This window comes from Macrotis lagotis, chromosome 7, assembly GCF_037893015.1.
Source record: "Macrotis lagotis isolate mMagLag1 chromosome 7, bilby.v1.9.chrom.fasta, whole genome shotgun sequence".
Taxonomy (NCBI): Eukaryota; Metazoa; Chordata; class Mammalia; order Peramelemorphia; family Peramelidae; genus Macrotis; species Macrotis lagotis.
Window position 1 is genome coordinate 189,376,278 of NC_133664.1, and position 12,897 is coordinate 189,389,174.

General features: G+C 38.7%; 1 protein-coding gene across 16 annotated transcripts in view; it reads left to right on the plus strand.

Moving 5' to 3' along the window:
- The window catches only part of C2CD5 (C2 calcium dependent domain containing 5), a 131,290-nt gene that overhangs the window by 67,478 nt on the left and 50,915 nt on the right, over nt 1-12,897 (plus strand). For all 16 annotated transcript variants that reach the window (XM_074194270.1, XM_074194276.1, XM_074194277.1 and 13 more), the window contains one exon: nt 5,814-5,954. In XM_074194270.1, the coding sequence (XP_074050371.1) occupies nt 5,814-5,954 (141 nt within the window). The remainder of the gene's footprint in view (nt 1-5,813; nt 5,955-12,897) is intronic.

Here is a 12,897-nt window from a genome sequence, read left to right on the forward strand (position 1 = left end):
ATACTTGATAATATTGTTGTTTCTATCCTATCCTACCAATGACAATTCATTTAACAAACATTAGACTTTACTTTGTGCTTTCTATGGACCCTTCTGCTTCTAGCATTTATATTCTGTAAAGAGCATACATGTTAGCACATTGGATCATAGAGTTAGAAAACTAATAAATTAAGGTCCTATTTATTATTTATCAGTCCCAATAGTTTATATGAATTAAGCTTTTCTTGCTTAGTCATTAGTACTTTTTTTTAGTTTTATTTTTTACAAGGCAATGGGATTAAGTGACTTACCCAAGGTTACACAGCTAGGTAATTATTAAGTGTCTGAGGCTGGATTTGAACTCAGGTACTCCTGACTCTAGGGCCAGTGCTCTATCTACTGGGTCACCTAGGTGTCCCCAGTACCTATTATTAAATGAGGTATTTTTTTTTAAATGAACAGAGCAATATCTGTTTTATTTATTGAATTTTAGAATTGCAAACTTGTTAGTTTTATCAGACATGATCATAGTAAAATAAATTTCTGCATTTCATTACTGTAAGCATACTTAGTATAGTGTTGTTTATCAATTTCCAGCTTATACCTAGCTATCATGACTATCATGTTGGACACTAAGATTTAGGATCCAAAAAGATTAAAAGTGCTGGGAAAATACTAAGATGAATTTTAATAGGAATAAATGTACAACATCTTACTTGGTTAAAAAAAATCAACTTCCCTAGTACAGGAGAGATGAGGAGGGTAGCATGGTTAGGTTCATCCAAAAAAGATAGGAGCTTTTAGTGACTTGCTGTCTTAATATGAAACAATATTATGATATTGCAGAAACTAATGTGATCTTAGTTTGCAAAAATGACAGTAAAAATAAATTGCACTTATTTCCAAAACATGTTACATATATATATTCTTTCATTTAATCTGTTATGAAGATCTATATTTTCTAAGGGCAGTAATATTACATACTGCTTGGGCCGGTTAACCCTGAAAAAGAGGAGGAGACTATCATAGTTGAGTTCCAGTACTTAAGAATCTGTTGTGTGGTAGAGAGATTAGATTTGTTTTGCTTAATCTTAGAAGGGAGAGCTGGGTTTAAATAGCAAAGACTTAGGTTGAGACTTGATTCTTTTTTTAAATTTAATTTATTCTTATTTTGTACAAATTACTAAAATATTCTTGTTTAAGAGTAAACATAATACCCCCTCCCCCCAAGAAAATATAGAACCACATAAGAGATTAAGTAAAGGGGAGAGAAAAAAATAAAATTAATAACAATAATAACAACAATAATAAGAAATAATAATAACAACAACAACAATAACAACAATAATAACTAATAATAATAATAATAATAATAATAATAATAATAATTGTAGATATGGCCAGATGGCGCAGTGGGACAGAGCAGCGGCCCTGGAGCCAGGAGCACTTGAGCCCAAATCCGACCCCAGACCCCCAACAAATACCCAGTTGTGTGACCCCATGAAAGCCACCCCAACCCCATTCCCCTACAAAAAAAAACAAAAAAAGACCCAAAATAAAATAGTAGGAATAATAATAATAATAATAATAATAATAATAAGGGTGACTGGGTGGCAAGACAGATCACTGGCCCTTGAGCCAGGAGCACCCAGGTCCAAATCTGGGCTCAGACACCCATCAGTCACCCAGCTGTGCAGCCCCAGGCAGCCCACCTAGTCTCATTTGTCTCGCAACACGCCTCCCCGATAATAATAATAATAATAAAAAATGTGCTTCAGTCTGTATTCTAATACCACCAGCTCTGTCGCAGGTGGATCATATTCTTTTTTGTTGTTTTTATTTTAGGATTTTGTAAGGCAAATGGGGTTAAGTGGCTTGCCCAAGGCCACACAGCTGGGTAATTATTAAGTGTCTGAGGCCAGATTTGAACTCAGGTACTCCTGACTCCAGGGCCGGTGCTCTATTCACTGCGCCACCTAGCCCCCGATCACATTCTTTATTATAAGTCCATCACAAAAGTTACTTCCATATTTTTCCACCATTGACATTGCTGATCACAACTCCCTCCATTCATACTTCTCTACTACCATGAACTGTATTTTCTCTCTCCTTTCACTCTGTTTCTGCTGTAGGGTAGTTGAGTGGCACAGTAGACAGATCCCCGGCCCTGGGGCCAAGAGGCCCTGAGCCCACATACCACCCCTTACACAGCATCCACCCTGCCCTATAGTCCTGGACAGGCCGTCCAATCCCAGCCCCTTGCAAGAAGTAAAAAAGAAAATGTGTTATATCTGACCATTCTCCCCCCATGGCCCATCCTCCCCTCCATCACTCATATCACCCCCCTTCTCCCTGTCCCCCCCTTCTTACTTCAAATGTCCATACCCCATTGAGTATATATGCTGTTTCCTTTCCTAGCTACCTCTGATGAGAGCTAAGATTCCCTCATTCCCCCTTGCCTTCCCCCTTCCATATCATTGAAATAGCTCATTGTAATAAAGAAAAATCTTATTACATGAAATATCTTGGCCTATTCTCCCTCTCCTTTTTCTTTCTCCCATTACATTTCCCTTTTTGCTATTGACTCCATTTTTATACCATATTTTATCTTCAAATTTAGCCTTCTCCTGTGCTTCATCTATAAAAGCTCCTTCTACCTGCTCTGTTGATTGAGAAGGTTCATATGAGTATTATCAATGTCATTTTTCTATGCAGGAATACATGCAATTCATCATCATTAAGTCCCTCTTATTTTCCCCCTCTCCTCCAATCTCCATGCTTCACCTGAGTCCTGTATCTGAAGATCAAACCTTCTCTTCAGGTCTGGCCATTCCAAAAGGAACATTTGAAATTCCCCTGGTTCATTGAAAGTCCATCTTTTTCCCTGGAAGAGGACATTAGTTTTGCTGGGTAGTTGATTCTCGGTTGCATTCTAAGCTCTTTTGCCTTCCGGTATATTATTCCAAGCCCTACGATCTTATAAATGTAGTTGCTGCTCAGTCCTGTGAGATCCTGATTGCAGCTATAATATTCCTGGAGGTTGGTTTTTTTTTTTTTGGATCACTTTCTCGGGGAGATCGGTAGATTCTCTCCATTTCTATTTTGCCCTCTGCTTCTAGAATATCAGGGCAATTTTCCTGTAGTAATTCTTTGAAAATGATGTCAAGGCTCTTTTCCTGATCATGATTTTCAGGTATTCCAATAATTTTTAAATTATCTTTCCTAAATCTGTTTTCCATATCAGTTGTTTTTTCAATGAGATGTTTCACATTTTCTTCTAATTTTTCATTCTTTTGGTTTTGAAGTATTGAGTCCTGATTTCTCATAAAATCAACAATCTCCCTGGGTTCCATTCTTTGTCTGAAGGATTTGTTTTCCTCAGTGAGCTTTCTTATCTTTTCTCCATCTGGCCAATTCTCCTTTTTAAAGCATTCTTCTGCTCAATAACTTTTTGAACTGTTTTATCCATTTGACCTAAGCTTGTTTTTAAAGAGCATGCTATTTTCTTCATCATTTTTTTTTTGGATCTCCTTGACTAAGTTGCTGACTTCATTTTCATGTTTTTCCTGCATCTTTCTTATTTCTTTTCCCAATTTTTCTTCCTGTCTTCCTCATTTGATTTTCTTTATTATCATTTTTTAAGGTTTTTACAAGGCAGATGGGGTTAAATGGCTTGCCCAAGGCCACACAGCTAGGTAATTATTAAATGTCTGAGACCGGATTTGAACCAAGGTATTCCTGACTTCAGGGCGGTACTTTATCCACTACACCACCTAGCCGCCCCACTCTCATTTGATTTTCAAAGTCTTTTTTGAGCTCTGTCAGCCTGAGCTCAATTTCTGTTTTTCTTGGAGTCTTTAGATGCAGGAACTTGGACTTCCTCATCTTCAGATTGAGTGTTTTGATCCTTCTTGGGATCACAGGCAAAGTATTTCTCAATGGTGTTCCTCTTTTTTCTCTGCTTGCTCATTTTCCCAGCCTGAGCCTGGTTTTGGGGTGCTTCCTGAGCTTTTGGAACACTCCCACAAGGATCTCAGTGTGTGAGGCTCTGTCCTCCTTCCTGGTCTTTGAATGACCATAAGAGCCTCCCTCTGCCATGGGTCTGAGGTGGGGGTCCCTGCTGTTCTCTGGGGGGGCCTAGACTGCAATCAGCATCTGAATGTGGTCAGAAACCCAGAGTCCTGTTCCATGGACAGAGGACAGAGCTCAGTAGTCTCTCTCAGCTCCCTCCCTAGGCTCAGGGTGCTCATGCCCTGGGGACTTTGCTTAATGGCTCTGCCTGTTTCCTCTTTCTGGATTCCTGGAGACCAAGCTGCTCTCTCTGTTACCCTAAGTTGTGTCTGGTGCTCCCCTGGGGTGTAGATCAGGAAACTTCCCCACTGCTGTGAGCAGCTTCCAGCGCCCTGGGGCTGCTTCCAGGAGGCTGAAGTTCCTTCGCTCTGGGGGGCTGCCCCTCCAACCCTTGGAGCAGAGCTTTTCTGCTCTTTTCCAGGTTACCTTGAGTTGGAGAACTGCCTCACTGGGTCCCTCTGTGGATTCTGTATCTCAAAATTTTAGAGTCCTTAATTTAGAAGTTTTATGAGAGAGTGCCTAAGAGACATCCTCTCTTGTCACCATCTTGGCTCCACCCAGTAGACTTGATTCTTAAAAAAAATTTTGTAGCAGAACTATTTAAAAGTAAAGTAGACTTCCTCAGGAGATAATAGTGGATTCCTTTTTTATGTGTCATTAGAGTTCTTCAAGCAGTGACATTTTTGATGTTGTGTAAGAAATTCTTTTTCAGGTATAGGATAGATTAGATAGCCCCTGAACTTCTTTCCAATGTTGAGGTTGATGTCTTTACTATTATGTGTAAAATGGATCAACTGTGCAATTTTGAATTTGACATAACTTTTGTTTAAAATGGTTATCCTAGAATATGATCCCCAGACAGAGCATATAAATTGATTTTTTTTAAAATGCAAAAAGATATTCCATTAGTAAATTCAATACATGATGCTAATGCATAAATTTTTTTCATTAGCAGAACATAGGGAATATTACTTCAAGTTTCAATGAGAAAGGCACTAGTTAGACTTTGGGGCCTATATATCCAAAAGAACAATGATTTATTTTTAAATTATTTTTTCAATTAGCCCTTAACCCAATTAAATTTCAAATAATTTTATTGATATCATTGCCATGTATTCCTCACATGCCACCAAATAAATTATTATATAATAGATATACTAATAACGAGTTTTAAACTTTACTACTCAAATAAGTTTTCTATTTATTCTTCATATATATATTTATATATTCATGTATATATGCATGAATAAGTAACCTTTCAGACTCCATAACTTGTACCATATCCTTTGTCTTTGAGTTTTTCTAGCACTATTGATAGATTTGTAGGAATAGACTTATTCTCTTTTCTTGGTCTGTCTTGTGACCTGTGTATACAGGTCCGCTGAATAAGTTGTAGGTATTGTTTATAGCCATGCAACAGAGAAAAAACTAAGGAACTCATTCACTGTCCTCATTTTTATCTTTTTCTTCCATTGTTAGCATAATGTTGCTCACAGAATAGGTACTTGATAAATGTTTGTTGAAATGATAAGATTTTTTCTTAAACAACCAGCTATAGTTAATTACTGCAGAGAGTTATTCCATAAATTTTGTCAGCGGAGAGGATTTATTAAACTCCTACTTTGGAGGTGTATACCACTAAAGAAGAATGAAGAAAATACTTAAAGGAAGCCTTTTCTAATTGGAATGTTTATGTTTACTTTCTATTCATGTACATTTTTATTGAAAATGGAAACTTATGTAAAATATATTCTATATTTCAGGAGATACCTGAAGAGATAATAGGATCTCCCATTCCAGAACCTCGGCAGCGTTCAAGATTATTACGGTCTCAGTCTGAAAGTTCTGATGAAGTTATTGAACTGGATCTCTCACACGGGAAAAAAGATGCTTTTGTACTAGAGGTACTTTTAGGCTTTAAAACATTTGGAAGAAAAAAGTCCAAATTATTTTAATTGCTTTCTAAATTGGGGTATAACATTAATAGTCTTATTCATAAAGTATGTTTGAAGTACTAAGACAGTATAGCAATTTATACAGGAAAAAATGATGAAAATCATGTTGGCCATTTTTATGCTGTTAGCTACCAAATGACTGAATATGTAATTGGTGCTTTAAAAATGGATACTTCAGTTAGTTACAAGTTGAATGGATACTTGAAATAATAAGTTGAAATATCCTCAATTAGACTTGTTTTTATGAAGCTGAAAATAGGAAGTCAGAATACAAACTTGGACTATTTAAAGAAACTATTTATTATAGAGTTATATTGTAAAGCTCAGTATCATTGAATAACAAAACCTTGGAAGTGGGAAGTACTTCTAAAGTCATACAATCCAAGTCATTCATGAACAGGACCCTTCTCTGCAAAATCACCAACAAATGGTCTAGCAGCTACACGAAAACTTTCAGGGGCAAGAGAGTGGATTCCAGTACTTCTCCAGTCTGTTCATTACATGTTGGGACTGATAGAATTGTTAGGAAGTTTTTCTTCACATCCACCCTTTCTGTCTTTCTCTCTAACTTAATCCTTCCCTTCCTGCCAGCAGGCATTGTCCTGGGGGGATGCAACTCTGACAACTACCTCTGCAGGTGTTCCACCCCTCCCTTATAAGCCATACCTACTGAAGTCTAAGAGGGAAAAAAAAATTCTCTGTGATCACTGACAAATGTTTCATCATCAAAAATTATTTTTTTCCCTGTATACTCAGCATCTTTTTTTTATTAAATGTTTTTTTTATTTTTTATTCTCATTTTGTACAAATATTTTTTTACATTAATAAAATATTCTTGTGTAAGTGTAAACAAAATACCCCTCCTCCCCATGAGTATAGACTTGCTTGGGTGAAAAAAAGTAAAGGGGAGAGGAAAAAAATAAAATTAAAAAAAATAATAGTAATAATTGTAGGTATGGCCAGGTGGCGCAATGGACGAAGCACCAGCCCTGGAGCCACGAGCACCCGAGCTCACATCCAGCCTCGTAAACCCAACAATCATCCAGACGTGTGACATGCAAGCCACCCAATCCCCACTGCCCGGCAAAAACCAAAAAGAAGGAAAAAAAAAGACCCAAAATAAAATAAAATAGTAATAATACTAGGGGTGGCTGGGTGGCAGACAGAGCATTGGCCCTTGAACCAGGAGCACCAGGGTCCAAATCCAACCTCAGACACCCAAAGATCACCCTGCTATGTGGCCCCAGGCAGGCCACTCAGCCCTATTTGCCCTCCACCCTCCCCCAAATAATAATAATGAAAAATGGAGTGTTTGTTCCAACACCAACAACTCTGTCATGGGTGGATCACATTCTTTATGATAAGTCCATTGCAAAAGTTACTTCTGTATTTTTCTAACGTTGCCATTGCTGATCGCAACTCCCTCCTTTCTTATTTCTCCACTACCATGTACTATATTTTCTCTTTCCTTTCACTCTGACTCTGCTGTAGGGTTGCTGAATGGCACAGCAGAAAGATCCCTGGTCCTGGGGGCCAAGAAGCCCTGAGCCCCCATACCACCCCTTAGGCCCAGAATCCACCTGGCCCTATGGTCCTGGGCAGGCCTTCCAATCCCAGCCCCTTGCAAGAAGTAAAAAAGAAATGTGTTATATCTGACCACTCTCCCCACTTGGTCCATCCTCTCCTCCTTTATTCACATCCCCACCCCTTCCCCTTGCTCCCTCCTCCTCCTTCTTACTCCAGATGCCTATACCCCATTGAGTATATGTGCTGTTTCCTCTCCTAGCCATCTCTGATGAGAGGAAAGGTTCCCTCATTCCCCTCCTTCCATATCATTGCAATAGCTCATTGTAATAAAAAAAAATCTTATTATATGAAATGTCTTGGCCTATGCCCCCTCTCCTTTTTCTTCCATTCCATTTCCCTTTTTTCTATTGACTCCATTTTTACACCATATTTTATCTTTGAATTCAGCTTTCTCCTGTGCTTCAGCTATAAAAGCTCCCTCTACCTGCTCTATTAACTGAGAAGGTTCATATGAATATTATCAGTGTGATTTTTCTATGCAGGAATACATGCAGTTCATCCTCATTATGTCCCTCATATTTCCCCCCTCTCCTCCAATCTCCATGCTTCACCTGAGTCCTGTATCTGAAGATCAGACCTTCTCTTCAGCTCTGGCCATTCCAAAAGGAACATTTGAAATTCCCCTGGTTCATTGAAAGTCCATCTTTTTCCCTGGAAGAGGACATTAGTTTTGCTGGGTAGTTGATTCTCGGTTGCATTCTAAGCTCTTTTGCCTTCCGGTATATTGTATTCCAAGCCCTACAAGCTTCCAATGTAGTTGCTGCTAAGTCTTGTGTGATCCTGACTGCAGCTTCACGATAATTGAACTGTGTCCTTCTGGATGCTTGTAATATTTTCTCTTTGACTTGGGAGTTCTGGAACTTGGCTATAATATTCCTAGGGGTTGGTTTTTTGGGATCTCTTTCTCTGGGGGATCGGTGGATTCTCTCCATTTCCATTTTGCCCTCTGCTTCTAGAATATCAGGGCAATTTTCCTGTAGTAATTCTTTGAAGATGATGTCAAGACTCTTTTCCTGATCATGACTTTCAGGTATTCCAATAATTTTTAAATTATCTTTCCTAAGTCTGTTTTCCATATCAGTTGTTTTTTCAATGAGATATTTCACATTTTCTTCTAATTTTTCATTTTTTTGGTTTTGAAGTATTGATTCCTGATTTCTGGTAAATTCATCAATTTCCCTGAATTCTACTCTTTGTCTGAAGGATTTGTTTTCCTCAGAGAGCTTTCTTATCTCTTTTTCCATCTGGCCAATTCTGCTTGTTAAAGCATTCTTCTCCTCAATAACTTTTTGAACTGGTTCATCCATATGACCTAGGCTGATTTTTAGCATGCTATTTTCTTCAGCATTTTTTTGGATTTCCTTGCCTAAGCTGCTGACTTCATTTTCATGTTTTTTTTTTCCTGCATCTCTCTCATTTTTTCCCCAGTTTTTCTTCTAACTCCCTCATTTGATTTTCAAAGTCTTTTTTAAGCTCTGTCATAGCCTGAGCCCACTTTCTGTTTTTCTTGGAGTCTTTAGATGCAGGAGCTTGTGCTTCCTCATCTTCAGACTGATTGTTTTGATCCTTCTTGGGCTCATATGCAAAATATTTCTCAATTGTGTTCCTCTTTTTTCTCTGCTTGCTCGTTTTCCCAGCCCAACCCTGTTTTTGGGGTGCTTCCTGAGCTTTTGGGACACTCCCACAAGGATCTCAGTGTGTGAGGCTCTGTCCTCCCTCCTGGTCTGTGAATGACCATAAGCGCCCCCTCTGCCACGGAGCTGAGATGGGGGGGGACCCTGCTGTTCTATGGGGGGGCCAAGACTGCGATCAGGATCTGAATGTGGTCAGAGCCCCAGAGTCCTGTTCCAGAGGCAGAGGACAGAGCTCTGCAGTCTCTCTCTCTTCACTCCCCTCCCTCAGCTCAGTGGGCTCATGCCCTGGGGGCTCCTGCTTACTGGCTCCGCCTGCTTCTGTTTCTGGATCTGGGCTGCAGAAAGACCAAGCTGCTACCTGTGTGCCCTGAGGGCTGGGCTCCAAGTGCTCACTCTGGTAGAGGTCCCCCGCTGTTCCCCCACTTTGTGCCTGGTGCTCCTTGGGGTGCAGCTCAGGAGACTCCCCTGGGGCTGCCTCTGGGAGGCTGAAGTTCTTTGGCTTTGGCGGGCCACCCCTCTGGCTGGCTCCCCCTCCAGCCCTGGGGAGCAGAGCCTTTCTGCTCTTTTCCAGGTTACCTTGAGTAGGAGAACTGCCTCACTGGGTCCCTTTGTAGGTTCTGTCTCTCGAAAGTTTAGTTAGAGTCCTTAGCTTATGAGTTTTATCATAGAGTGCCTAAGACTCCATCCCTTCTTGTCGCCATCTTCAGCATCAAAAATTATTACAATTTAATTAAAGGAAATGAAACTTAAAAATGCATTATCATATTCCTTGCTGCTGTAACATGGATCATTGCATCAACCTTTAGCTGAAGCCTCTTATATATGATATCTTCTCTTGTTAAAATAGGAGTTTTTTGAATTCTTTACATGTAGTCAGCATCTAATATAATTTTTCATTTATTTGTACTCTAAATCTAAATCTGTACTTTCCCATCATTGCTACTAATTCTTAGAGTCACACAATTTCAACATTAGAAGAGACCACAGAGTCTGCCTTAGGCCACTATTTTTTTGCATTAAAAATTATCTCTGCAACAAATCATCCAACCTTTGTTGAAGTCCTCTATTAAGAAAGAATCAAAACCTCTTGAGGCAGCTTTCGGATACATCTAATTTTAAAGAAATTTTTCCTTACATTATGTTGAAATCTCCCTTCCTTTAGCCTTCATAGTTTCCTCTTCTGAGACAGAGAAGATTTGATCCCAGTTCCACAGTAATTCTTCAAATATTTGAAGACTGCCCCCCCTCCTCTGTATCCCTCCCATCCCCAAAAAGGATCTTCTCCAGTCAAGGTCCTCCAGAAGCTGAACATTCTTAATTCCTTCAGTCATTCAAACATAGTATGATCTTGATGACTTTTATGATCCTAGCCTCTGTTCTGAATACTTTCTATTTAATCCGTATCTTTCCTAATATGTGATACCAGATAAAGATTGGTCAAATTAGAGCATCACCTCTCTTGTTCTGTACACTATGCTCCTTTTAAAAGATGTAGCTGATGTTTCAGAATTGTTGTGAGGATCAAAGGAGATATTAAAGCTCTTAGTCCACTGCCGGGTGTACCTATTAAATACTTTCCTTTCCTTTCCTCATTCTCCTCCTTCCTTCCTTCTGTATTTTGACTGGCATGTCACATTCATCCTGTAGTCCATCCCAGTGTTTGGAACTTCAAGATAAATTGCTGTACAATGACATCCCCATCTTATACTTGTGAAGTTGTGGGGGTTTTTTTTAAGCTTAAATGTAAGACCTTGAATTTACTGTTTAAATTTATTTATTAGCGTTGATCCATTTCCTAGTCTATCAAAGAAAGACCCGACTGTTCAAAAGTTAGATCCTGAATCTGTCATCTTTGTTAATATTTTATCCTAGCTGACTCATTTGCTCATTTGAAAAACATGTCCTTTGTCTATATTTAAGTCTTTGATGAAAACATTAATCAGCACAGCACCAAGGTCAAACCCCCTGAAGCACTTAAAAGATCTTCCAGGTTGGCACGGATTCGTTAGTTTTGGGTCATTCAAGTAGTTCTGAAGCCATTTGACCTTGCTCTGCTTATTTCACTCACCCATGTTGCTTTGGGCCAGAGTAAAGGTACGGCAGTGTAAATGCTTTGTTGGATTCTGAGGACATTATAATCAGTAGCCTTCTCCAGATCTGTTAGAATTAAAAACCCTCTTTATCACAGAAGGCTAGTAACCTTAAAGTTAATCTGGAATGCTATTAAGTAAAAACATTTTAAAAAAGAATAAATTTGTTATCTTATGTAGTTAAACCATTTAGGTCATTTCCTGTTAATCTTGTTCAACCCACACCCCCATCCTTAATACAAAGTAAAATATTTGAACAGAGCCAAATAGTCCAGAAATCATTTCTGACACTGTACCCTCAACATTTCTTTTTCATCACTATTTCCTTTTCTGTATTCATGAGTCAGTATTGAATAATATATTCTAGAATTTTGCCAGGGATTGAAGTCAAGCTTTACAGGCCTATAGATTGTAGACGACGTTTTTCTCTTTTTATACTGGGATGTTGCACTTCATTAGACTTTGGCACTTTTTCCTGTAGTATTTGATACTTTTCTCTCTTATTTTTGTGGCTATCTTTAGTTTTTACATTTTCATTTTTAAATTTATTCTTCCCTTCATCCCTGCTTAGAGAGCCATCTCTTGTAAGGCAAGAATAAAAAAAAGAGGAAAAATCAATTCAGCAAAACTGACCAATGCATCAAATGAGTCTGGACACACACACACACACACACACACACACACACACACACACACACACACACACACACACACTGTTCTGAGACCACAATCCTCCACTTCTACAAAGGAGGCAAGGAGGTATATATGCTCATTTCTTTTGGATAAATTTTTTTGTTCATCAGTTCATACGTCTTTCCATGTTTTTTCTTCTTCATGGTCATCATTTCTTACCACACAGTATTCCATTACACTGGTATATCTGTTTCTCTGGGACTGTGACCAACTTTTGCTTTGTAAACACCATGGTAATGAATTCTTTGGAGGTAACTGAAAACTTTCCTTTGCCCTTCATACTTGTACCAACATTCTCTAGCTTCTGCCATTCTTATTTGTAGCTGTTATAGATAACACTCACAGTAAATAGGTCTGGCAGATAGGTCGGTGTGTCTTGTGTTTTACATTCGGTGGGGTCAGGCTTCTAAGTGAGGTTAAATTTATTCATGGTCTATGCTTAGTACTTTTACTGTGATATGATATTAGCTTTCTCAGATGCTGTTGCTTGGCCATTAGAGGCTGACTGACCACTTCTCAGTATGTTGTTGACTGGATTTTTTAAAGGATGAGTTGAGCTAGGAGTCTAGAAACTGATTTTTCTATGGTGTTGTGGCTATGACTACTTATTCTCTTAGAACTCCTTTAGACTTTCTCATTTTGTGTACTCTTTTGTCTTTTTTTCTATTCTCTAACTCATCCTCCATTCATTTGCTAAATCACAGGTCTGCCCTTAATGCTCTCCTCTGTAATTGTCACCCCATTTCCAATAGGATTCTTTCATAATCTAGTTGCATCTCTTTCCAGCCACATACAGTTCCCCTCCTGTTTCTAAGCAGAGGTCTTAGCTCTGGAAGAAAAACAATGACCATTTCATGAGGAAATTCTCTATTTCTTCAACATTTAAGA